This window comes from Chaetodon auriga, chromosome 3 (genome assembly GCF_051107435.1).
Source record: "Chaetodon auriga isolate fChaAug3 chromosome 3, fChaAug3.hap1, whole genome shotgun sequence".
NCBI classification, from domain to species: Eukaryota; Metazoa; Chordata; class Actinopteri; order Chaetodontiformes; family Chaetodontidae; genus Chaetodon; species Chaetodon auriga.
In genome coordinates, this window is record NC_135076.1 from 8,287,176 (window position 1) to 8,312,241 (window position 25,066).

The 25,066-nt window shown below is 42.7% G+C and overlaps 2 protein-coding genes across 8 annotated transcripts in view; one reads left to right on the top strand and one right to left on the bottom strand.

Moving 5' to 3' along the window:
- The window catches only part of fnbp1l (formin binding protein 1-like), a 43,562-nt gene extending 36,051 nt beyond the window's left edge, over positions 1-7,511 (top strand). For 3 of the 5 annotated variants that reach the window (XM_076723536.1, XM_076723554.1, XM_076723520.1), the window contains 2 exons: positions 203-240; positions 448-7,511. In XM_076723536.1, coding sequence (XP_076579651.1) covers positions 203-240; positions 448-588 — 179 coding nt within the window. In that variant the 3' untranslated portion in view covers positions 589-7,511. The remainder of the gene's footprint in view (positions 1-202; positions 241-447) is intronic. The other 2 variants (XM_076723545.1, XM_076723530.1) reach the window with 1 other exon arrangement.
- A 2-nt stretch (positions 7,512-7,513) lies between these two features.
- The window catches only part of bcar3 (BCAR3 adaptor protein, NSP family member), a 43,096-nt gene continuing 25,543 nt past the window's right edge, over positions 7,514-25,066 (bottom strand). For 2 of the 3 annotated variants that reach the window (XM_076723488.1, XM_076723497.1), the window contains 13 exons: positions 17,928-18,056; positions 16,263-16,388; positions 15,713-15,829; positions 15,180-15,412; positions 14,328-14,428; positions 13,638-13,772; positions 13,010-13,234; positions 12,236-12,849; positions 11,186-11,301; positions 10,604-10,775; positions 10,192-10,303; positions 9,207-9,410; positions 7,514-9,115 (listed from right to left, as the gene is read on the bottom strand). In XM_076723488.1, the coding sequence (XP_076579603.1) occupies positions 8,937-9,115; positions 9,207-9,410; positions 10,192-10,303; positions 10,604-10,775; positions 11,186-11,301; positions 12,236-12,849; positions 13,010-13,234; positions 13,638-13,772; positions 14,328-14,428; positions 15,180-15,412; positions 15,713-15,829; positions 16,263-16,388; positions 17,928-18,056 (2,463 nt within the window). In that variant the 3' untranslated portion in view covers positions 7,514-8,936. Of the gene's footprint in view, positions 9,116-9,206; positions 9,411-10,191; positions 10,304-10,603; positions 10,776-11,185; positions 11,302-12,235; positions 12,850-13,009; positions 13,235-13,637; positions 13,773-14,327; positions 14,429-15,179; positions 15,413-15,712; positions 15,830-16,262; positions 16,389-17,927; positions 18,057-19,680; positions 19,843-25,066 lie in introns of those variants that run through there. The other variant, XM_076723505.1, reaches the window with a different exon arrangement.

The following is a 25,066-nucleotide window of genomic DNA, read 5'->3' on the forward strand; positions in this document are numbered from 1 at the left end:
CAGACATGTCTGACGTGAATGCAGTGATGGTTTCCTGTACAGTCGCTGTGGGTGAGCTAACAAGACAACATGATAGAAACACAGTCACTGATCAAAGCTGGAAATAATCATATTAGAGGTTACCCATGATCACAGTGTACCAACAGGAAAACAAAAGCAGTCTGAGGAAGAAGTTTAAGACCTGTGTTTGCTTGGCTCTCAGGTCAGAACGAGGGGACGCTGGTGATGGCAGAAGACGAGGTACTGCTCACTTCTTATTCTTATTTTCTTAAATTTGTGTTTTCTAATGATGTGCAGACTAAAACCTGCTGCTGTAAGTACACACTAGAGCACCAAATGTGTATTAATCCACCGCTAAAAGTAGTCCCCAACAAATGCACCATCTCCCCCTGTTTAAGTCTTGTTTGCTAACAAGCAAAAGAAGCTCATTGCGTTCGTTCATTGCAGGTGTTGTACATCATCGAGGAGGACAAAGGCGACGGCTGGACGAGGGCGAGGAAGCAGAGCGGAGAGGAGGGCTACGTCCCCACCTCCTACGTAGAAATCACCCTGGAGAAAAACAGCAAAGGTGCTGTCACCTACATCTGAAGCTACACTGTCCTCTGTCCTCTCATCCGTCTGTCCTCATCCGTCATCGTCTCCATCCCTGCTTTCTGTCCCTCAAAATAACACTACAGAAGGAAAAAAAAAAGACCACCTCTGAACACCTGCATGGACACTCGTCTGTTTGTCTTTCCTGATTTCCATCGCGTGTCTGTCCTCCTCCTGTTTATTCCTCTAACTCTGTAATCATTCGTCTTCTCATACCTGTGGGACTGGTGTTTCAGAGGTGAGTGTCTGAGCACAAAAACAAATAGGAAAAACCTATTTGATGGTGTTGAGTGACTTGTATATTGTATATAAGGTGTGTGTGCGTGTGCGCGCATGTGCGTGCGTGAGGAAGATGTCTCTGCTGTTTTGAGCCCAATGTCAAGGCTAAACCACTTCTTTATCGATCAAAGTGTTTAAGGTTGTTTTAGGTAATATATTAGAAACATTTTATTTTTGTTTTTACTTGTTCCTTCAATTATTTTGATGTGTCTTTTTTGACCTGGAGATGTTTCAAACTCTCTGATTTTTAAATTCTTTGGATTCATGTTTCAATGTAATTCTGATAGTCTGATTGCAGTGTGTGCGTGCAGTGTGCGTGTGTGTGTGTGTGCGCGTGTGTGTGCGTGCGTGTGTGCGCATGTCTGCTCATGTGTTTTTCTGTGTTACCTGTGCCATCCTTACTTCTACAGAGATTTGTCTGGCTCCAGCCTCATAGAGAGACTGTTTTCATATTGGACGTTTTAACAGTTTAGTCTTTTTCACATCGTGTCCTTTTTAAAGGACAAAGCTGGCGTTATCCTTCATTTTTCTTTATTGTCAACAAATCCCTTGAAATAACCAAAACCAACAATAATGTTCCAAATAGTTTCAGATTTCCCTCAGCTGTCTAATGATCATGTACATTGTTAAAAACAGGTTACAGATGTATAATTTTATTTAGTATATTAACAGACAAACACGACAAGATACAATACGATACGATACAAGTCAGAAAGAATACATAGAGGTTGGTCTTTGGAGCCTTTGAGGGGACCAGACTCCCAGGTTCAGAACCTGTTTTCTGGTGTTTTCTGGTAGCAGAAGAGATTCAGGCTTTGTTTGCACAGATAATACTCGTTAGTAGGACTTTTTTATGGTATTTGTTAACAATAAGAAAATACAGAATATCACCAGCCGTGTTCCTTGATCCTAAAATCTCAATGTACCCGCTCACCAAAGGCAGTCAGGAGCTAAAACAAAGGTAACAGAGTGCAGTATGAAAATAGTTTCACTCCAGCTAACAGAGGCTGTTTGGTTCTCACTGAAGAATCGTGTATTTGTTGTTATCTTTCACTGATAAACTGACTGTTTGGTCCTTGTTTGAGACACTGATTAAAAACGGCACTGAAGATTGGAGTTTCCATCCATGATAGTTCGGTCCTGTACTGTACGGATATCGTACAGCTCAGTATCGCTCCAGGATTATTATAGCAGCCAACACCTTGTAGTACAAACAAGGGTGCAGAATCAAGGCACACAGACACACTGAGCGACTCCAGAGTGTTGCTGCCATTGTTATCAGCTCATGTCTCAGCTCAGGTACGGTAAAGTGTGTTAAAGGGGAGGCTGCCAAATGTGACGAAAGCTCATGAACCTGCTGCTGTATTGTTTTAACAGTAGAGTCCAATCTGATCACCAGCTTTGAGGACACCTCCGCTTCAGGCCACTCACAGCAAACTGAGCTGTAGTTTCACGGCTCTGCTGAAGTTAGACCTATAGTCACAATAAAGACAGAGAGGACGGCTGTCCCAGCAGCTCTGACTGCTGATGACATAAACCGACACAAGCAGCAGGATACTGATGGAAAACCTGCAGTCTGCTCCTTTGAAGCCCAGCACACTGGCACAGTCTCTCCCCATGAGCGCTTCCATCCTGCTAAAACAAGAAGCTCCCTCTCAACCTTAGTCACTATTGTGTGTGTGTGTGTGTGTGTGTGTGTGTGTGTGTGTGTGTGTGTGTGTGTGTGTGAGACTCACCTGTCTTTTAGTAACCGACTCTCTCCTCTATGTGACTGCAGGTTCCTGAGGGCTGCAGGGTGGCCGGGCGATTTGATTGGCTGGTGGAGGGCTCACGCTGATTGCTGATTATTGGTGGTGGGGGTGACGAAGAAACAGAGCAATGAGGGGAAAGAGAGAGGTAGAGAGGGAAAGAGAGACACAGGTGGCAGGTTTGCATGTCTGCATGCTCACATATCCATAATCAGCAAAGCATTCTGGGATACCAGAGGAAGAAGGGAGGGTCGAGTAGAAGAGAAGATGACCTTAAAATCAGAAACAGGCACTAATATCAGTAAAATAAGTGGCAGCCACTGGAAGAAGTCCCGCCCTGACCTGCAGGAGCCTCCAGACGTTCTCTCCTGCTGGTGAAACAGCCTGTTTTTAAGACCTTTTGAGAGCAGACAGAGACAGATGCTGCAGCTTCAGTTAATCCTGCATACAGCAGGCCTCACCACCGTCACACCGGTGGTGTCTTCTCTGCATCCAGCTGCAAAGGTTTGAAAAGCTAAAACTTAAGCAGCAGCGGCAAGGTTTGCCGCCACAATCCCTCTCCCCTGCTGTTCAGCAGGCTGCAGCTTGCCTCTTACTGCTCTGTAAGGGTCTTAAAATATGGGACTTCTGTGGTGGCTGCACAGGTTTAACAGCCTTGTAACAGGAGAAAAACACCTGCTGATGTTCTGCTCTCTGTGGGTGGAAACATTCGAGTGTGTAGCACTTACTATACTACAACATGGTGTTTTTACCTTCGACAGCAAATGGAAAGCACCTGCAATGACCTCACTAACTGGGGTGTGGCTAAGGGTAAAACGTGTGTGCTCATAGAGAGCAGAGCAACAGCAGGTTCTCTCTGATTTGGTGCAGATTTATCCTTTAATGATTTATCAGGAGCATCTCTCCACCTCTTTGATTCACTGTCTGCTCTGTGCTTTAACAGGATAGTTTGCCTTTCATGAGTTCAGTCAGTCTCTGTAGGTGCTGGTCAAAGTGTTGGAGGAAAAGCTTCTCGAAGCCTTTTGTAGTGCCTGCCATTGAAGCTTCTTTTGTCAGCATTTTTAAAGCCTTTTTCACTCTAATGAATGAGCTTCACAAACCTTAAAATAGCATTTTGACAAGACATTTCTCATCACAAAAGACGACATGGCAACTGAGCAGCATCATCTGCTGAGGAGGGCTATGAGATGTGGCTGAACGCTTCAGGAAACCAAGTAAGTGATGAGCTTTTTCTTGGCCAAACTGCTGTTTTAAGGTCAACAATGGCCAAGTTCAAAATCAAATGGCATGTTAGCTCTTGTTTTTGAGCTGTTTCAGCTTGCTTTGTGAGGAGGATTCAGCATTTCCTTACCATCACCTCAGTATTCTCTAAATCAGACTTTACCCCCCAAACCTTTGGTCCAGCTCCTCATGAGAGTAAATCAGTTGACTTCATAACTTGGAACATCAGGATTTGTCATCTTTTAAGGGTCAGTCAGTCGTGCTCAGTATTTGCTGCCACTAACAAAGTCAGTGTTGCACCGCTCCACCTCATCCCTGTCATCATTGTCATCATCTGTGCTCTGTTGGTGATGTCTGCCTGCCTGCCTGCCTGAGCCACTCTGCTCCTCATGCCTGCCTTCACCCTCATACAGTCGCATGTCCCTAACGTGTCCTCCAGTGTTCCATCAGTGACTAAAGCCTGAAACTGTGCGAAAGTGTGCGTGTGCGCAACCTTGGCTGAGTGTTGAATGCCGTCGTGATGTTTTAATGGAAGTCCAGCATGAGGATGGTTTACGTTTGTGCGTCGAATGTCTTCCAAACAGCAGCTGAGTATAACTTGAGCTCCGCTTTAGGCAGACAGCAGGTGAATAGAGGACCTCTCTACCACCTTTCTCTTCCCACCTCTCCTCTCCTTTTCCTCCTGGGTTGTAATTCCACCAGTCGACCAGCAGATGGGAGCCTTCCCTCACCAAACCACAGCTCAGCTCCAGCAGGACTGGGCCACTGTTAGAAACACCAAACATCAAGAGGAGCTCTGGAGACAGACTCTGCCTTAAAACCTCATGTGGATTTACTGTGGAGGGATTATTCCACGCATACACACATATCTGGATGTGTCTGCTCTTCTGCCTGACTACATCTCCCATCAGCCACCTGGGCCCAGCCCTGCCTTCTTGGAGACTCTCAACTGCATCTCCACGAAATGTTTTTTCTCATTTAATCAGTTGTATTTTGCGAATGTGACGACACACGCGTGCATGTATGGACGACACGTTTCCACATTACGGAAAGCCAAACAGACCACAAAAAAAAAAAAAAAAAAAAAAGGTGTCAGGTTTGCATGTTTGGCTTTCCATACATGTTGACATGTAAATGTGTGTTTATGTGCCACCGTTACATGCATGACGTTAGTTTTTAACCATTGAATGATTTGTACATATTAACTTCTTTCATGTCATGCTGAATGTGTTTCCATGGTGGTTGTTTTTCGGTTTGTTTAAGACACTCTTCATGAGAGACGAGAAGGTTTGAATTGAACTGATGCACTTTGCCCTGAAGTACTACAGCATTTGAATCTGATTAAATGAACGAGTGAGTGAGCGAATGGACGGATGAGTGGAGGTCTGCGTTGTCTGCTGGAGGAGGCGTGAACGAAAACAAAAGCAGCTCCAGTGGTTCTCTCTTCTGATGATTTTTATACTCTTTTTGTAACTCTTGATGAGCATTGACAAACTTTCTTTGCATGATTTTCTCGATTCTTTGAATTCCTTCATCTTTCTGGTGCTTTTTTTCCCCACCATTCACTGTTTCTCCTCAATAGACTACCAAAAGTACACATCTGAAGTAAAGTATGACTTCGCTTTGATGCTATTTAAGACAGAAATGCCACTAATGATTCCGCTCTCGTCAGTCTAAACAGCAGGTGGCAGCGCCTTTGTTGTAATCTGTGTTTCCTCCATGAAGCTGTGAAATGTACAGAATGATGCTGTAGGTGTTGTTACTTGAACTTTGGGTCACACTACTCCACATTTCCTCTCCTGTCATTCATTTTGCATCAGAAACATAGTTCGAGATTCACTCTCCACAACTTTTTACACTTTGTACAGATTAAAGAAACAAGATTGATTTTGTTACCTTTGGACGGAGCCTGCTAGCTGTTTCCTTGTTTCTGGTCTTAATGCTAAGCTAGGCTAAGCTAATTTGCTGCTGGCTTTTACCATACAGACGTGAGAGAGGCATCAGTCCTCTCATCCAAGTCTCAGTGAGATAGCGTTATTCCCAAAATGAGCAGCTCTTCTTTTCAGACTCCCTCCTGGCCGATCGGGTTTAATTTGCTTGGGGATGCAAAATGGTGCAATTGAAAGTGAACACTTTCTGCAGTCTGTTTGTTTTTTTTGTTTTTTTTTGATGATGCCTTTTAAACCTGTACACAAATCCATCAATGCTTTATGTTTTGTGCTCACACGTGTCAGACGTCATGGCTGCATCTGATGCGTGTGTGTGTGTGTTTGTGTGCTGTGAGGTTGTACTCTGAGGTTGTGTGGGATTCATGTATTTGTCAAATTTGATGTATTCTGTCCAGTTTGATGTATTTGTGTACTCTGAGGCTGTGCGGAAGGTGGAAACAATTTTCCTTGCAGGGGGACAAATGAATCTAAATGTAACCTAGTTAAGCCAGAGTTGAGCAGAAACGTGTTGATGATGGATGTTTGCAGTTAAGTGTTACAGATTAGACTTTTTTGGTCCCACTAAGCAGTTAGGGCTGAAACTCATTCTTTTTCATTATTGATTTACTATTTTTGACTAAGTCTGTAAAATGTTGAAAGAAAAAAAAAAAAGTGAATAATGCCCATGGAAAGTTTTAAGAGGCCCAAGGCGAAGTCTTCCAGTCCAAACCCAAAGATATTCAATTCACAATGAGAGAAAATGGAACTCCTCACATTAGAGAAGCTGGAACCAGAAAGTGTTTTTGTCCAAAATTCATTTAAAAAAAAAAAAAAAAGCTTCAGCACTAAATGCTGCTTGTAATCGTGAATGCACTCAGACAGGACTGATCTGTGATGGAGGTAACGATCCTCTGATGTGACATGAAGGGATGCAGTGATGCGCAACAGTCACATCTGTGTCCTGGTAAATTAGCGTTGCTGCGAGGATGCTAGCAGGCATCTTTTACTAACTCTTCAACAGACGGTACACGCCAGATTTTCATCTTCTCTCCTCCTTTAGGTTGACTGAGGTTTGGAGTGTACTGTCCCTTTAATCAGAGAACCCGTGATGTCAGTGGTACCACAGCAGCTTTAATACTTACCAGTTTTTTTTAATTAATATCCATATAAAAACTGTGAGCTGTGTATTATAAGAGCCACTGTGCTGCAATTCTGAATATTATGCAAAAATACATAACAACAAATGAGCTTTGAGATGCTAAATATGCTAAAGTTTGCAGTAAGTTCTTGTACAAGCAGCTCTGTACTGAAACCTGCCAACCTACGGTGAGCGCGGTGCTGTTTACCATCCGGCGAAAACCAGACGTCTTCTTCCACATTCCTCCTCTTCACAAACTAATCATCATGTTTGTCCTGTGGAAACCTCTGACAACCATGTACAGATTCTCTCCAGCTGTTTGACTCAAGATGAAACTTTTTTTTTTTTTTTTTTTATCAGCATCAACATTCAGTCACAGTAAATAAAAACAGCAGGTACAAAGTGATTCTGCAGGATATTAACATCCATGTAAATGTGTGTGTTTTTACCATGTTGTAATAACCAATGGCAGTACTTCTCTTTCCATATTGATGTGCACATCTTTTTACTTTGAATGTTGTCAGACACTTTGTGAACAAAATGCTTTTTTTTTTGTTTTCTTCTTGCAAGATACTGTTCTAATAAAATAAGCAGCGATGAAGCGTGGATTTGTTTTCTGTGACCTTTTATAGCTGCAGGAAGCGATGACATGATGACCAAAGTAACTGAGTCTATATCCACTGAATGGATCACGTGACAAACACAGTCAATAATGAAACACAAAGCCTTCAGACATGCCTTTAAGTTTTCAAATGACTCATAATGGCATTTTAAACTTCGCTACACATGCAGATATTCAGTATATTACTCTGCAGATCTCGCACCTTATTTATTAAATCTTACAGCAGTTCATAATAATATAAACATTAAAATCATCTTTTTTTACAGTCAGTCTTCTACATAAAATATGTACAATCAATTGTTAACGTGTTCATATTTTAAATATGTACAGCTTAAGTTTCTCACATGTTAACATACTTGTTTTCAATCAGTTCATTCACGTTTATGCAGAAACAAAAATATGTTCATCTGTCAGGAAAAAAGACACTTGTAGCTACATTTACGCTTGTACAGGAAGTACAACTGTGAAAGTAAAAAAAGATGTGTCATTTGATGATTTGAGATAAAATGTTACCGTGTCTTAACTGTTTCTTGACCTTTAAACAAGCAACAAACTGACCAGGTGGTTTTGTATCAGAGTAACAGGCTGACGCCTCAGTCTCTCACTGTCACTGTTAAATACATGTACTTCTACCTTACACAGACACTGACTCAGGTACGTCTCTTTAGAAAAGGTCTTTGTTCTTACTGCACTGAATTTAGAGCTCTTCTCTGTTTTTCTCCGTTAGTGTTGTTGAAACATGTTCTGGATTAACTGGAAGCTTTCTAATATTTCTAAACCATCGTGTCCCTTAAAGCCTCTCTGCTCTGGTCTCACACAAACACCAGTCTCTGCCTCACAAACGTCATGCTTCTTTAGTTGTGACCAAGCAGCAATTTCACCATTTTGGGTGGATTTTTGTCACCAAAACATCAAGGATCTTTGTGACCTACGGCTCCTTCATCTCTTGATCTCTGTGAGTTAAACATAATATTAACTGATGGAAATGACGGACATGCAGGACCTGCTGTCACAGTGAAGGGACACAACAGTGTACAGTCTCTGCAGGTCTGTGATTCTTAAATTACTGGACAGTTTATCATCCTCCTTATGAGTTTTACCCAGATCTTCTGCTCATAATAGCCCCTGAAAACCTGCTGGATTATACTCCAAATGCACCAACCTGTCACCAGATCCTGCCTCTACATGTTACGAGCCCTGGACACACGTTAAACAAAAACACAGACTTCTCCTTTCACTGGTGTTGTGAAGTATTCAGCGATTACAAAGAGGCGAGTGTGAGCGGAGTGTGACATCCTCTTCCTCACACTGACAGTGACAGCAGCTTGTTCTCTGATCTCTTCTTCGTCACAGCTGATCCACCTGATGTTCTCCTGAAGTCCAGCGCGTGTCACCATGTGAGCTGCCGCTCAGATTAAGGTTTGTGTTTTGGGCGGCGGCTCCAGTTTCCGTGACAACGCTGTGAGGATGAGGTTGAATTTGTTGTAGCGATCTGATTGGTTGACTGAAGCGCCGCGGCTCCCCCACAGCAGCCGCAGCTGAAAGTCTGTTTTAAACACCTCCAACAGCTCTTCGTCGCATTGAAAGTCTAAAGACAGACACACAAACCGACTTTATGAGACTGAGAAACATTTACTGACCAAAAGAAGACGATGGAAAGGATTTTTGTTTGGTTTTACCTTGTAAGATCTTCTGCGCGTTGGCCGTGTAGCTCTGTGAGTTGTGCGCGACATCACGTGCAGCCTCCAGGTGGCGCAGCATGATGTCACAGCCTTGGTCGCTGGTCTCCCAGAGCTCTGCCCCCTCCGGTGTGATTGACGGGCGCTCCATCAAAGTGAGGAGGGGCAGCAGGAGGGGGACGCAGACCACCGGAGGAGAGGAAGCTGCAGCAAGAGGAGGAGGAAGAGGAGCAGGGAGGTGAGTGAATTTCAAACAAAGCAGAAAGGTTTGTTTTTCGTCACCTTTGACTGACACACATAAAATCCTTCCATGATCTCTGAAATATTGGAACTAGGACTTCCTTATACCATATTTCATAGCATGTGACAGTTATCTTCAGCCTGTTTGTGCTGTTTGAACACATTGTTGTAAAGTTATCTTCATGCTGATCTCAACACTTTTACCTGTTCAAGTGAAGGAAAAAGACCAAAGTGAAGCCTGTTGCTTCTGTCTGCTCTTGTGTTACTAAAGTGGTTGAACCACTTCATTTAACGTACATTTAAGCTCCTGCTATATGAGCTTGCAAAGCAGAGGACAGAGACATCAAATCCAGAGATTTAAGCAATCCTAAGTGAATATTCAGAGGTGTTTACATGCTGACACAACTAAGGTATTGTTCAGCCTTTTTAAGGTCTCATGTAATTTAATGGCAGGATGCTTCAAAACCTCTGTGTTTTCATTTCTGACCAAAGTACACAGAAATCTCCAGTGTTAAACTTCACAACTTGGAAAAGGCTGATTTGCACATGGATGCAACTTCAGGGACTGTTTTTAAAGATATTTGGTGTTTTTGTTTACTCCTTTTCAATTTCAGTTTAATTTCATATTGGAGCTGTTTCAGACTCCCTGACAATTAGTAATGCTCCTTAGATCGACATGTTGCAGCCATCTGATTTAATCAATGACTGCAGTGCGTGTGTGTGTGTGTGTGTGTGTGTTCAGTACCTGAGCCCTCGTACAGATTCTTGTAGAAAGGTTTGAGTGTTTTCTCGTAGCTGATGGCGGTCTGTGTGTAGTTCCTTCGCAGAGTCGTCCATGTTTCCTCCAAACGACTGATCTGCAGACAGCACAGCGCACATCGAGTGTCTCAAACTACCACTAAAGCATTTTTCAAACCTGTTACAAGACATTAAACTGGCTGGAGTGGTCACACATGCTTCCTGAATGTCAGAAAATGTCTCAGGAGTGTGCAGGTTTTTCAAGTTTGATGCTTTCATGTAAGCAGAAACTCAGCAGCACCAACAAATGGCACTTTGTTATGATGCATGAATGGGGATTTTATTTGATAAATGTGGCTCCAACACTGATTATCTCACTATTTTAAGTATATATTTGTATGTGTATGTGTGTGTGTTACCTGCTGCAGGTCCAGAGCTTTCATCAGGGCTGTGAAAGCGAACATGTCGCCCACCGTGTCCTTCAGCTCCAGGGCCACAAGGATGATACGATTTAAGGTGGACGCCCGCTCCTCCACGCTGCCCGTACATCCCAGAATATCCACGGCAACGCCTATAGCCATGGTGTGGTGCCTGGGAGATGGAGGAGAGGTGGATTATTAGCACCAGCCAACAGCAGGGTAATGTCTGTGTCTGTTTTTGCGTGGCTCCCTCAGTTTCTAATCTGATCTTTCAGTGGCTGTCTGGTCCCAGAGCAGGAGTGACTGTCTGAAGGAGGATTTATTCTCATTACAGGGCAGCCTCAAACAGGACAGTACAGAGAATCAGCAGGAATGAATCACGACTGACGCCAGCTCTAATTTCAGTTTTTCATGCAGGCTGGTGCACCAGCTTTGGTTAAATGGAGACATGTTAGAGGTCTGAAGAGTCAACTTCCCCGTTTTTCACAAGAAAAAAGCCAAAATGAAATGATCTGAACTTCCTGACAACCTCTCTGTGTTCGTGATGTAACGTTTGTGCTATTGTGTGCGCATGCTGTGTACCTTTCCATCAGATCCAGCCTCAGCTGTCGACCGTGCGGCAGCGTCACCAGCTCCAGACCGGAGGACACGCCCATCTGACCTTTAAGCTCTGGAGTCACTCCGAGTATCCTCGCAACCTGGAGGGGAAAAGCGTTTACAAGACGCCGTCAGTTCTATTTGTTTGATCGTCCTCTAGATTCTGTCTATCTACTGTGTGTGGGCGTGCACATGTACTACTCATGTTGTGGGGACATAAATCTGTTTACAGTCACATTGTGGGAACTCTCCTTCCTTATGGGGACAAATCACAGGTCCCACAGGTTAAGGTGAAGGTTAAGGTTAGGGTTAGCCAAGTAGTGCTTATGGTTATGGTTAGGGTAAGTCTGCAGGAAATGAATGTAAGTCTATGTAATGTCTCTAAAAGTGATAAAAACAAGATTATGTGCGTGTGTGCGTGCATGCATTTGTAAGTGTGTTGAGTTTGGTTCAGGGTTGTTTTCTCTCAGAGTGATTCTCCTGCGTCAGGAGGATCATTTTATTCCAGCACTAACATCAGCTGCAGGAGAGAAATCTAATTCTGTGACACACACACACACAAAGGATTTATGTGTACCAGCACCAGTAAACATGTTTACCTCCAAACGTGTGTGAACGTCTGTCTGGTGAAATCTTCTCAGAGTCAGTGTAAAATAAAACTCTGGTGGACAGGTCAGAAGAGGCCGTTTTTAATGCTGTAACTAAAGGCTTTAGTAAGGATGAATAAATCATTTCCTAATGTTTTATGATCAGTTTGAAGCAATTAACATAATCAGATGAGCTTTGAGATTGCTTTTTGTGATTATCTCTCTGGCTGCTGTTTATCCTCCTCTAGCACCACACTCACTTTGTCTTGTCAGCTCTTTAGTTCATCAGGAAGAACCGTTTGACCTCTTAGCTTCTGGAAAAGGGCTGCAGAGACTGATAAGCCTCTACATTACTGGTTTATTGGGAAGTGAGATTGAGTGAATGTGTGTGTGTGTGTGTGTGTGTGTGTGTGTGTGTGTGTGTGTGTGTGTGTGTGTGTGTGTGTACCTGGCAGTCGGCCATCAGCAGGTGTCTGGCTATGCTGTGGTGATTGTGGCTGAGCAGCAGCTCCTTCGCTCTCTTCAGAACCACCATCTCCAGCGGTTTGTTTTCTGGCGGCAGAAGTCGAGATCCGAACTCCACCGGCCGGAACGTCGACTCCATCTCTATGACCGGCCGCTGGAAACCGTTCTTTTCCCTCCTCTTGTCTTCCTCATCCTCTTCATCTTCCTCGCTGGTGTTCTCTAAGGCGGCAATGGCGTGATGGTAGGAGCTTCTGTCGAGCCCTCTCTTTCCCCCAGCCTCCCTCTCCTCCCCCTCCTCCTCCTCCTCTGTCCCTCCCTGCCCCTCTCTCCTCAGTCTCTCCACGTAGCTGCACAGGGTTTCGTCAGTGAGGGGCTTCAGTGCATTTGATTCCTCCCACTCGAGCGGGCTGCAGGACCTCAGGTCTGCAGGGCTCGGCTGCAGGCGTTCACTCCGGCCTGTTATGGCCTCTGAATCAGGATACTGAACCAGTTCAGCAGGTGAAACCACAGAGCTGGAGGAGCTGACAGAGTCTGCAGGCAGGAGCTGATGCTGGAACTTCAGGGGTTTGGCAGGAGGCACAGGAGGGCCTGTAGTGGCTGAGGAAGACAGTCCAATATTCACTCTAATTCAGCTGATTGGGCTAATTAAAACTGATCTGCACATATTCACTGTTTGCATCTGGTTTCACACACAGCTTCAAACGTGTAACACACATTCATATTTCCTGTGGATGCATTTCATGAAATATAAAGTTACCTCCACTCCTCCATGTAGAACCAGGAGTCTCCACACATGTTGAGTCCAGGGGAGGCACAGTCAGCCTGGGGGAGCTGGGGGAGGAGTCTGTGAGGCCGGAGGAGCTGGAGGGGGGAACCAGGGGCTGAAGGCAGGGGGAGCGAGGCAGTCGAGCCAGCGGCACCTTGCTGGGTTTGGGAGGCGGTTTAGGACACAGCTGGCTGTCAGAGCCCCGGATGGCCTGGCCTGGAAACACATGAGCAACGCAAGACATTTCTTATCTCATCTCTGTGACAGTGATGCCTGTCAGGCCCCAGTCTGTGTGCTGTTTCCTTCTGTGGATACGTTTAAATCAGAAAATCAAAGAACGTGTATTACTATGCATCATGCATTATTTTTGTAGTTGAAGAAAATTAGAAATATGTGTGACTAGAACAAGATGTCATATTTAACTGAACGCAATAAAGCCATTCAAATATGGTCAGGTGAACGTTCTTTAGTGACACAATATACTGAGCTAGATCCTGAACAAGTGGATAATATGGTTACCAAGTAGCACATAACTGTTAGTTTGAAAGGTCATCTTAAGGTTGAGTGGCTCGGGTATTGAACTGATTTGTAATGGATATTATCTTCCAGGTATACTGACCTGCCAGAAGCTCTGCAGATCTCCGTGGAACAGAGGGGCTCAGCGCCGGCTCACTGCCCGTCCGAAAGACTGGAGACTTGGGGTTAGGGCTCGGGAGGAGAGGATCAGAAAGTTGCTGGGGCTGAGGTTTGGATCCTGGGGAGAAGAGGAGATAAGTAAATGTTACAGAGAGAAGAGAAGAAAGGAGAAAAGGTATGAAAATCAAGAACAATATATTAAACAACACAAAAAAGGAGAAGATGAGAGGCGGGCATGACAGGAAATGAAAGAAGTGAGTGAAAGAAATAAGGCTTGACACACACCGTGTTTCAACTTTCAGATTTCCTCATCTAAAGTTGATTTATTCAGTAAAATCATCATCCGAGTAAAGAGTGAATAAAGGCTTTAATGTGCTTCAAACAAGCTTTGCATAACGGAAAAAATGTTTCTACAAGTTCCAAATAATTACATTAAAGGTGGAGCTGCTGACTGCCTGCCAGGAGCCACACACCATGAGTCACAAAGCAACACACACCTTTGAATAGTCAAAAGTTCACACGGTGTCTTACTCCTACACCTCTGCACACCTGACCAATCACTGCGCAACACGGGGGGAGATTTCTGAAATGGCGTTTCAGTCAGCAGGAAGAGGTTTCAGGAGCTGCTACGAGGACTTCGTCTGAACACCTTAAGAATCTCGCTTTCACTCACCGAGAGGCAGGTAGCTTTCTGACTGGTGCGCCTTGAGCGGGCGTCGCCTCTCTTGGACCTGGTTGAGACTTGCTGGTTGGCTGCCGCAGCGATCCTTCATCCTGGGAGAAAGAGGATATCGAGAATTAATATCAATAAACATGTTTACACACAGGAGAAATACAGAGAGGAAACAAAGACAGAACCCTCTAAAGACCTTTTCTGACTTTTTCTTCTTTATTGTTTCGTTTGTCTTACAGAGCCTTCCTCCTTCCTTCACCCCTCTCTTCTACTCTGTCTCTTTGTTCCGCTCTCCTCTGGAACACGTATTTATCTTTTCCTCGGTCTCGCTCCGTCTCTTCACTGAGACAGATATGGACTCCATACATTATGCTCCCTGTGTTCTTACGCAGCATGAAATTACACACTTCTGTTCTCTCAGCCGAGAAGTCATACAACATTTCTTTATTTATAGAAGACTTACGTACATACATATGGAACACGTCGTATATACAGTCTACAGCCTGGATGATGAATGTTCACAGCTCCAGGCTACATGTTAAGAGCTTAAAAGCAGGGGGGGATTTACAGGGTTGATTTAAGTGTTTCAGAGTGTGAGAGAAAGAGAAACAAAGAGAGACGACTGAGTAAAGGTGGGTCTCCATTATTTCAAATATAGCAGACAGCATGTTATTTGGTCTGTAGCTCACTACCCACTTTCAGTAACAGGTTTGTGTCACTCAAATCTAACAAATCACACATGCTGAATATGTGATCGTCTAGAAACAACACACACATCACTCCAGCCACTGAGGAATACTGGTGCTTGATGTTACTCAGAGTGTTTGTGTGGGTTTCCAGTTGTGCGCCCACCTGAGCTGGCTGCCTCGGCCCACGCCGTTGTCCCGGTAGTGTGTGCCGTCGTGTCCCGTGTGTGTGTTGTCGTGTGTGTGTCCATTGGTGATGTTGAGGCTGAGGCGCTTCTGACTTCGCCTCTCCTGCGCTGTGAGTCGATCTCGCTGATTGTTGGACAAGCCGTACTTTTCTTCCAAACAGCGCAGTGGCAGCCCTCTGTTAATTGGCTGGAAGATGATGGCTCCTACCACCTAAAGTGCACAGATAGAGGAAGAGATGAGACAAACTACAGTAAACTTAAATGTTTTCTCTAGCAAACGCTCTCTCATCGTGGTATAATTAATATTAGCAAGAAAGGCAGTTGAAATCATTTTTTGGATGGCGTCTGACATCCAGTCGTGTCACATAAAGACTTTGCACAATATTAACTGAGCTTGTGCTGCCCTTATGTGTTCCAATTAGGAAAACACACTGCTTTACATATTTTATTAAACACCAACAAATCAACCAAGAACCTATGAATAGCTGATGTGTAAAAATCAGACACCCACCTGGGAGACAGGTTTTCTGTTGCCGACGTAATATCTTATGAGTGCAGGAACGCTGTCAAACCCTTCCCTTTCCAGTCGGTACTCGACTCTGGTGTAGGCTTCATTCAACATCACTACCTGCAGGAGAGATGGAGCAAAAATGAAATTATGCATTAGTTATTAATTGATGGTTTCCAACACTTTCTCTGTGACCCCTTGAAAAAAAGCAAGGGCCATTTGTGACCCATTGACACGTGTTGATTGACTAAGCTGGGCCTAAACTCCAGAGATTATTGGACTTTGGTTTTCAGACATGAGAGCAGCACTGGGATGCCCGTCAGTCTTTCTGCCCTCGAGTGGCAAAAATAACTTATAACGCAGCTTTAATTTCATGACATCAGGAAAATGATATGAACAATTGAGACCATCACTGACAAGTCAAACTCTGCAGGAAGTTTTTACAGTGGAGGGAGTTTGTCATGTTAATATGGATTTCAGCCCCTTACCAAAGTATTACATTAAACACCTTCAAGTGTTAATTGTTTTTCCATGAATGCACATGTGGTCTTACTTTCTTGTTGATTTTAAAGTGCTGTGCAGCGTTTCGCCATTGGGAGGTCAGAACATAACTTCCTGGACTGGACAGCGAATCACGGATCAGGAAATCCCCATCACGCTGCACCAAGGTTTCTGCAACCTGGAACAATACAGAGGGTTACACATATGCTCACACACACACACACACACACACACACACACACACACACACACACACACACACACGTACAGGCACACCGTGTTTGTTTACAGTCCAAACATTTAATTAAAGCTAATAATGGTAGGCTGTTATACTGTCACCTTCTTTATGAGCTCAGAGCCGTCTGGTTCGCAGCAGTTGCATAAGACATGACGATATTTAAAGCCTCAACCTGTTACAGTATTTATGCAGCTAGAAAATCATCAGATTCACATTGACATTTTATTTCATCATGCATTCATAATTTACCCATTTTAAACCCATACAGATAGTAAACAAAAAAAGGTCAATTTATGAGATTTTTTTCAGAGATTTCAGTTCCTCTGAGTGACGTTTTATGCTTCAGGTCAGTGAGCTTCACAGATGACAGTTAAGGCATCTCCATCTGTTGTGCAACACCACAAGATTTGGTTGAAGGCTCCAGAAGAAGATTTTTCTGAAGAACTGTTCCAAGGTCAAGATGGAACTTTTTTTTTTATCTGTATATTTCAATAGATGCCAATAAGGCTGAAACAATTAGCCAATTAATCAATTACTTTGATAGAAAATGAATCAATCAGCAACCATTTGGATAAATGAGGAAACAAATACATTTGTTGAGTTTCAGCTTCTCACACATGAACATTTAATGCTTTTCTTTGTCATTTATGATAACAAACTCGATGTATTTGGACTGATGGTTTGATCAAACAATGTGACTCATAATAACTCATAATGGGCATTTTTTGACATCTTATAGGCAAAATAATTTACAGATTAACTAAGAAGATAATCAAAATAAAACCAGAAACAATCCTAAATGTAAAACTCTGTTGTCTTTAACTTCCAATCAATGGTCCACTAGTTGCCAGTGAACATTGAATACTAGCTTTGTTTGAAATGCTCACCTCTAATCAAAAGCTGTGTGACGTCACAAGGCGCAAAATTCACAGACATGAGATTTAATATTTCATTCAAAAATCTACATGAGTTAAAAATGCTTCTATTCTTTATATCTATCACACTCTTGTTAAATTTACTGCCTCTCTCTCTCAAACACACTCAGTCAGCCCATTACACACAGATACAGACTTTAATTAAGCAAGTGTTTGTGTAGTATATAATGGTAGTTTAGTTTAGCCAAAGGAAGCAGCTTATTAAAAATGATTACATCTCACAGCTGGCTTTCAGAGGGAACACACAATCTGTCTCTCTCTCTGAGTCTCCCACACACACACACACACACACACACACACACACACACACCATACAGAAAGAGCTTTTTATACACTGACCTTATGTTATAACCCCAGCTCTACTGCTGAGGCCACTTTTTAAACTACAATCTGTCTGTGCACACTGTGTATGTCAGTCTAATAATAGGTGATCTCGTTCAACAAGTTTTTAACCAGGCTCTTAAAGGGAGGGACGCATGACTCAGATTTATGTGTGTGTGTGTGTGTGTGTGTGTGTGTGTGTGTGTGTGTGTGTGTGTGTTACCTGTCTTGGTATTGCTCCGTGGTACCACGCGTGGCTTCTCAGCTCCTCACAGTCCAGCTTTAGTTCTTCCTCCAGCTCTCTGCGAAGTTTCTCTGAAGGGCAGTCCAGGATGAACTGATCTCTGGAGAACTGTGAGGAAGAAGCATGCAAAGAAAAAGAATCAATACTGTGTTTGACCTCTGTGGAAAAACACACAGGAAATAACATCAGTGTCTTCACCATCATGGCGCTGATGACAGCTAATGCTGAATATTTCCTGTACGGACCGTAGTGTGTATATATATGTGTAGTTATAGAGGTGTAGGGGACAAACCTCAAGACTGGCAATGATCACAAAAGTTTCAACAGTTTATTATTCTCCAGCACAAACAGTGTTGTAGTCAAAGCTCAGGGGCACAAAAATGACAAATATTACTCCTGTGACTCCAGAGTGACCACAGAAGATTGAAAGAAATATGTGGTAAAGAAACAAGTGCATGGCAGCAAAGGTGAAGTTAAAGGTCCTCTTCTACAGAGTCTACAAAGTTGCACTGCCATGTTTCTACAGAACAGACAAACCAAATACTGACTCTAGAGGGGCTCCAGAGAACCGTAGGTTCTCCTGTGCTTAGAAGAGGAGGATGATGTGAGGTGTATTCAGTTGTTTGCAACCTGCAACCTCACCACTAGATGCCACTAAATCCTACACACTGGTCCTTTAAATTGGCACAGCGGTACACATTCCTCAGCTGAAGATGAATATGTTAGTGGGCTCTGACCATGTGATTACTTTTGTTTTTAGAGGCCTGAATAGGCAAAATTATTTAGCAATTTATAACCAAAAACGTAAAACACAAAACAACTTTTTTGTCGCATAAATAGAATTTTCTGCTTTTTGTGAAGCCTCAGATTTATCTTGCAGTCCTTTGAGGCGTCCCAACCGTCAGGTTCTCAGGTCAACAACACTTCATTCACACCTCAGTCACAAAGCTAATGCCAAAGCTAAGCTACAGGAAATCTTCATACGTATTTGTCAAATGTGTATGTTATGATGATAGCAACATAAATTATGTAAATGCCTGTATTGTATTGATACAATCACTACTGTACTATACTATTACTAATTACAATAATAATAATAATAATAACATTTCATTTGTAACATTCAATTAGAAGGAAAACCTCAAATTGCTGCAGTTTGAAGGCAAAGAAAACTATAAATGTACAAGATGCATCAAATCACTGCAGCATTTTAAAACACATGATAAGGCACAGCACACACGCTTACACACAACATGACTTAATGGACTGGTGAATTGAAAAACATTTTTAAATAACTCCATTATAGAAATGAAAGCCTTCCTAAACAAAAAGCCATGTGACTTTTTCAAATGACAAAATGAAGTCAAATCAAGTAAATTTGATTCGTATAGACCAAAATCACTCATTTTCCTCATAGGACCTCACAGTCTGTACAACCCACAACATGCTGTACTGTTAGACCCATAATAAAACCAAATTAACTGAAGGTCACCTGAAACATATGAAGCTCCAAAGCATTTGCACTAAGGCAGATGACAGAGAGGAACACAGACTGAATGGTTTAATCTTATTCAGATAAAAGACTGACGATCCCAGCAGTGAGCCAGGAAGTTTGGAGAAATGAAAAGTGAAGGACAGACAGGTCTGGTAACCTGACAGGATGCAGAATCAGCACAGACACCTGCACCACAACACACACATACACACCCCAAACACACACACACACACTTACATGACAGCTGCTGGGTCTCTGCAACGCTCCCTCTTTCGCCATTCCTTAAATGCACACTTCATAGCAAACACACACACACTCTTTGTTTCTCCCCTCCGGTGTGAGACAGATCACTTTCAGACACACGCAAGATCTTTTCTCAGACTTTCTCTGAAGCAACGTGCTCACACACTTTGTCTGTCTCTCTCTGAGCTCAGTGATTTTCCTCTCCTGGCTTTTCACCTGGTGCCTCCTAATGTGATGTCACCAAACTGACTCCACCCACCTGCCCAGACCTGCCTCCATACACACCCTCACCTGACGTACATAAACACACACACACAGCCAAGTGACGCAGACACTTCCCTGAACTTGCACTGACACTTGACAGGTGAAACTTTCAGTAATATGTATTTACGTATACTGAGTAGTATTAGTTTTTATTGCCATCTCTTCTGTGGTCAATAGTCTTACCAGCGGTGATGTACAAAAACTTGGTATAATGGTTTATACTGTAGCATTTTTTTTTTAAAGCAGAAATAAAAATTGTCTAACTTTTTAGCACATTGAGCTTCACACACTTCACAGAAAACTCGGCGACGGCTCTACTGTAGCTGCTAGGTGCCTGATTGTATATTATTACGATAATGCTATGCTGTATAGCTGCAACATAGTTGTAATTTTTCTCCTGGAAATCATCGGTAGCAGTTCTGCCTGCTGTTGCTGCTAAAATCAGCTGGTTGGTGTAAAGAGACCTTCAAAATGAGCCTGAGGACACTGAATGTTAAAGCACTGAAGGCTCAGAGGCTCAACATGGAGGAGCTTTCTGAAGAAGACTTTGATCCAAACCTGCATGAATGAAGAGGTTAACATAGACTCAGGTGAGAGTGAGCTACAAGAGTGCTGACATTAATGCACACACACACACACACACACACACACACTCATACACACACACACATACACACAATTATTGAGCCATGAAAATGAAATTGGAAATATGTCTATGAAAGCGCCCTATGAAACTGAAACCTCGTGGATCCTTTCATGTCCACACCGCTCGCTCTCTCTCCCTCTCTGTGGCTTGTCTACCTCTCTTTTTTCATATTTTCTCTCTCTCTAAAGTCATTAGAATAGACCCCTCTGCCCTCAGCCTCCTCGTCTCCATACATGACAGGAAATCAGTGTATCCTATTACAGTTCCTGTACAGAAAACAACAGAGCAGACACAGCAGGCTCCGTGTTGTAATGCACATGAAGTGATTTTTTTTGGTCTGTTTCCAGTTTGAAACAGAGGCACCAAACAATGCAGCCTGACTTGTGTTGCGTGACTGTGTGCGTTTTAGTATGTGTGTGCTGGTACAGCAGTGGAAAGTACATGTGACAGTGGAATTGAGCTGTCATTGATTTTACCATATAGAATCTGATTCCGTGTATAACATAATTGCCAAGTACTTTGGCTGTATTAGAATCTATTGAAACAAACAACTCGATGAATGAATAATAAAAAAAAACCTGTCTCTACCTCTTATTCTCTTATTGTTCTACATGTATCACTTTGAATGCACTTATTGGAAGTCACTTTGGATGTGTGCATCAGCTAAATGAATGTACTGTAATGCAAAATAAAGAAAATCTTAATTACATCATCATTTGCAGCAGAAATATCCTGTAGTTTGAACATGGTTCTTTTTCTTCACTCATCAATTCCTTGATTTCTTCTTCTTCTTCTAGCGAGTGGGTATTTTAGTTAAAAAAACAAAACAAATGTAAACAAAGAAAACCTAATGTGTCATGAATAGTTGACAGTTGATACCCGACCTTTATTTTTTACTTTTTACTGCTTCACTTGGATCACGGAGTAATATCTATGCAACACAATGCATCAGTATACCTTCTGTGACAAAAGCCCACTGTGACACTGGTCTGACCATCATCAACTTCATTATCAATTCTTTATCGTTTTTAGTTGAGGAAGGCAGAAAGACGGAGGAGGATTAAACGTCTAAAAAGGGGACGATTTAGAAGTTTTGTCACCTTGATTTAGTTTTGCTTTTAGTTCTGTTTGTCCTCATTTCTTTTGTTCTGTGTTACACATCAGTTAATGCAGCAGCGCAATACAACCGTTGCTGCCCGGGCAGCATGTTTTTCCTGTTGTGCTGGCATTACACAACAAATTCAGAGTGAGTCAAGCTGAACTGGATACCTGAAATCATAGGAGCTGGTGGCCGCATTAACTTCAGTTTATTTGGCTTGTGTTGGAGCTCAGTAAATGACTGATTCAGCGATAAATATTTTGCTGTTTGGTTATTCATTATAGTCACGTCTGTGATTACATTCATTCCACAGTGACAGTGAAATGCTTTTATGCAGCTATACGACCAGCAGGACTGATGAACAAAGCTGTAGAGAACAGGGACGCATGGCAGCAAGGAGACAACGGTGTATGGAAGAAGGGATGACTAGATATGTAAAAAAAAGAGGGAGGGAATGGATGGAGTATGTACATAAGATGAACAGAGCAGTGGAAGAGAGCAGGGAGGGAGGAAAAAGGGACAGAGGGGGAGAGATGGAAGGAGAGAGGGAGAGGAGGACGGGAGGGAGAAATACGAAGAGATGGAGATGGTGAACGGGAGTGCTTTTTTATAGGCTGGCCTTTAATAAGACCCTGCAATATGATGTCATCCTAAGAGCTGCATTTATACTGAACCACCCCGTGTACATGGACCACAACACAGCAGTAACAGTACAGAGGGCTGCGCCGACCTGCCTGTCTCACCAACATCCTTATTTCCTTTCCTATCCGACTTCTCCTCCTCCTCTTTCCTCAAGTTCAGCAAGTTTACAGCTTCCTAACTGAACCATAAAAGCAGACAACTTCATATGACTGAAGCTAAGGTGAAATATCTCCAGCGACGCTTCATCTCAGTGCAGTTATTGAACCAGTTGTTTATCTTTCATCAGGGTGATACTGACCGGCACAGAATGACTCATAGACTATGACACTCAGGGGTTAAGTGTTGGAGTACGATTACTATGACCTGGTAGTGTGAAGAATCACTTCATACTGTCGAGCAGCATGCACGGCTGCTGTGCTGTGATGATGTATTTCTCCACTGTTGTGTTAAGTACTATTTATTGCACTGTGTTTTATAATATAGTCTGTTCTGCTCCAGGATAGTGGCTACAAATCAGATGATAACTATGATGCATCAGTCCCTACCCCGCTGAGGATTTTAGCATCTTTACGTGCGATGTACAGACCTGTGCTACGTAAGCCACTCAGGATTGTTAAAATGAAATAACAGCGCACTTACTGGTCCACAGGCAAGGCAAAGATGGATTGAATGGATTTAAATTCAGCAGAGGACCGTTAGGCATGTCATCCACTCTCACTTTCACTATCTTGTTTTTTTGTTGTTTCTCTCCAATGTCTAAATAAGATGACATGCCATAAAATAATCTCTTTCTCAGCATTAAAGTGCAGCAGTTTTCAGACCAACAAAAAAAACAAAGAGCATTGTTCAAAAGGATTTCAACAGTCACTGGATTTTCTTCAGATTTCCTGGATTTTCCACAAGAATAGAACCTTTTTTCTTTTAACTCTTAAAAGGTGTCTGTGTGGACATGATACATGAGTTCAACACCGGGTCTTCTGTTGCTGTGACAATCCAGTCTTAGCTGGTGTCGACCAATCAGACGCAGAGGACAACTCTGTAAGCTGCTTGTCCTTTGAGTTCAGTGAGGTGAAGACCAATAGCTTTTTAGCATTTAAACCTTGATTCCTCATCAGAACACACATGTGTTCACATGCACACACCAGTGGATATTAAAATCCTCATCTTTCCCAAATCCATGCACTGTATTATGATGGGAGAGCTGAAAGAAAGCACTTAGCCCAAGACTCTTGGATGACACCACTGACCTACAGTTGATCAACATCATCCATTTAATCTGAGAACGTGGGGGATGAGAAATAAAAAACTAGCCTTAAAGCTGGTAAGAATGCTTTGACACTGGTGAGCTGAAGCTCAGTGTACATCGTGGTGAAAGAAAACCTCAGCAGTACTTCTCAAATTAAAACAGGCTTTTGAGTCAATACACCAATAAAGCAGGTTTAGAGATACAAATAAAATACTTTCAGACAATATTTTCATTTCTTTCTTTTCTTCTGTGCTGCAGTAGTGAAAGCTTTAAGCATTTTTATAGCACTGTCAATGACTTTTATTCACAACAGTAGAAGGAAGTGTCAGTTTCCTGAAACAAGGCAGAAAAAGGCAGATCATCACACTTGTATTCACACGACAGGTGAACATTAGGTGTTTTGTGTGCGTGTGCTTCTTCAGGCTCTTGGCAGGCTTGGTTGATCACTGGCCAAACTTATCTCAAAAGATTTTTAAACTTGGTGCTTAAAGCAACTATAATTTGTTTTTTCTATGATGACTATCAAATGACTGTTAAAGCAATGCGACGGTAAAAGTGTTGGCTGGTAGTGATGAACCTACAGAGAGTTGCCAGCTGAGTCTGGAGCTCCGCTCTCCTTTATGTAACTGCTTATTTGTCCCACAATTTTACTGTTTCAGTTCATTTCGAGTGCTCTCACAGACACGACTCCAGACGAAACATAAGGCTGCTTCCAAACTGCTGGATGTGTAAATAAGCAGCTGTTTGCTAACAAGCTCCCTGTATTAAACTTAAAAGGTTCACAAATTGTTCGTTGCCTGTGATATACTGTATGTTTTTCCAGTATTGCCATGGAGACATCAAATGGCTTTCACAAGAGCCATCATTATCATCATCATCATCATCATCATCATCATTAAAATACCAACAGTTTGGTCTCCTGTTTATCTGGGATTTCCTCTTCTCCTGGTCTATCTGTCTCTCTCTTATGCTTTCTTGCCATCACTTTCTGCCTCCCCCCTCCTTGCGGCACTCTATGTTTCTCGCTGTCTCTAGCTGCTGTACTGTGTGCTGTCGAATTACCTCCTGGTGAAGTTTTGAGAAGTCACGACATGAAGGCAAACTGTCAGAGGTGTTGCTACTTTGGAAAATGCACCCAAGAGAAGGATAAAGAGAAAGTTTGGGACACTGTGTGATTATTCAGCAAAAACTTTTTCATTAACTCCAGAAAGCATATTTATTTATTTTCTGCAACACTGGAGGAATTCAACGCAAACTTATTTCTTCTACTCAGCTGTTTTAGCTCAGTACGGTCTGACACTAACTAAGCACAGGATGCACAGTCTCTGTCTCTTCCATTTAATTGGCTGGATGGTCTCAAAGATGTGGAAGGTTGCTGAAAGCTAATACCTCTGAATCTTTTGCTTTCTGGATCTCTACTCTTGTCTCAATGATCACAACGTCCCACCTTTCCTGTTTACTCCAAACTAAACAGATGCTTCAT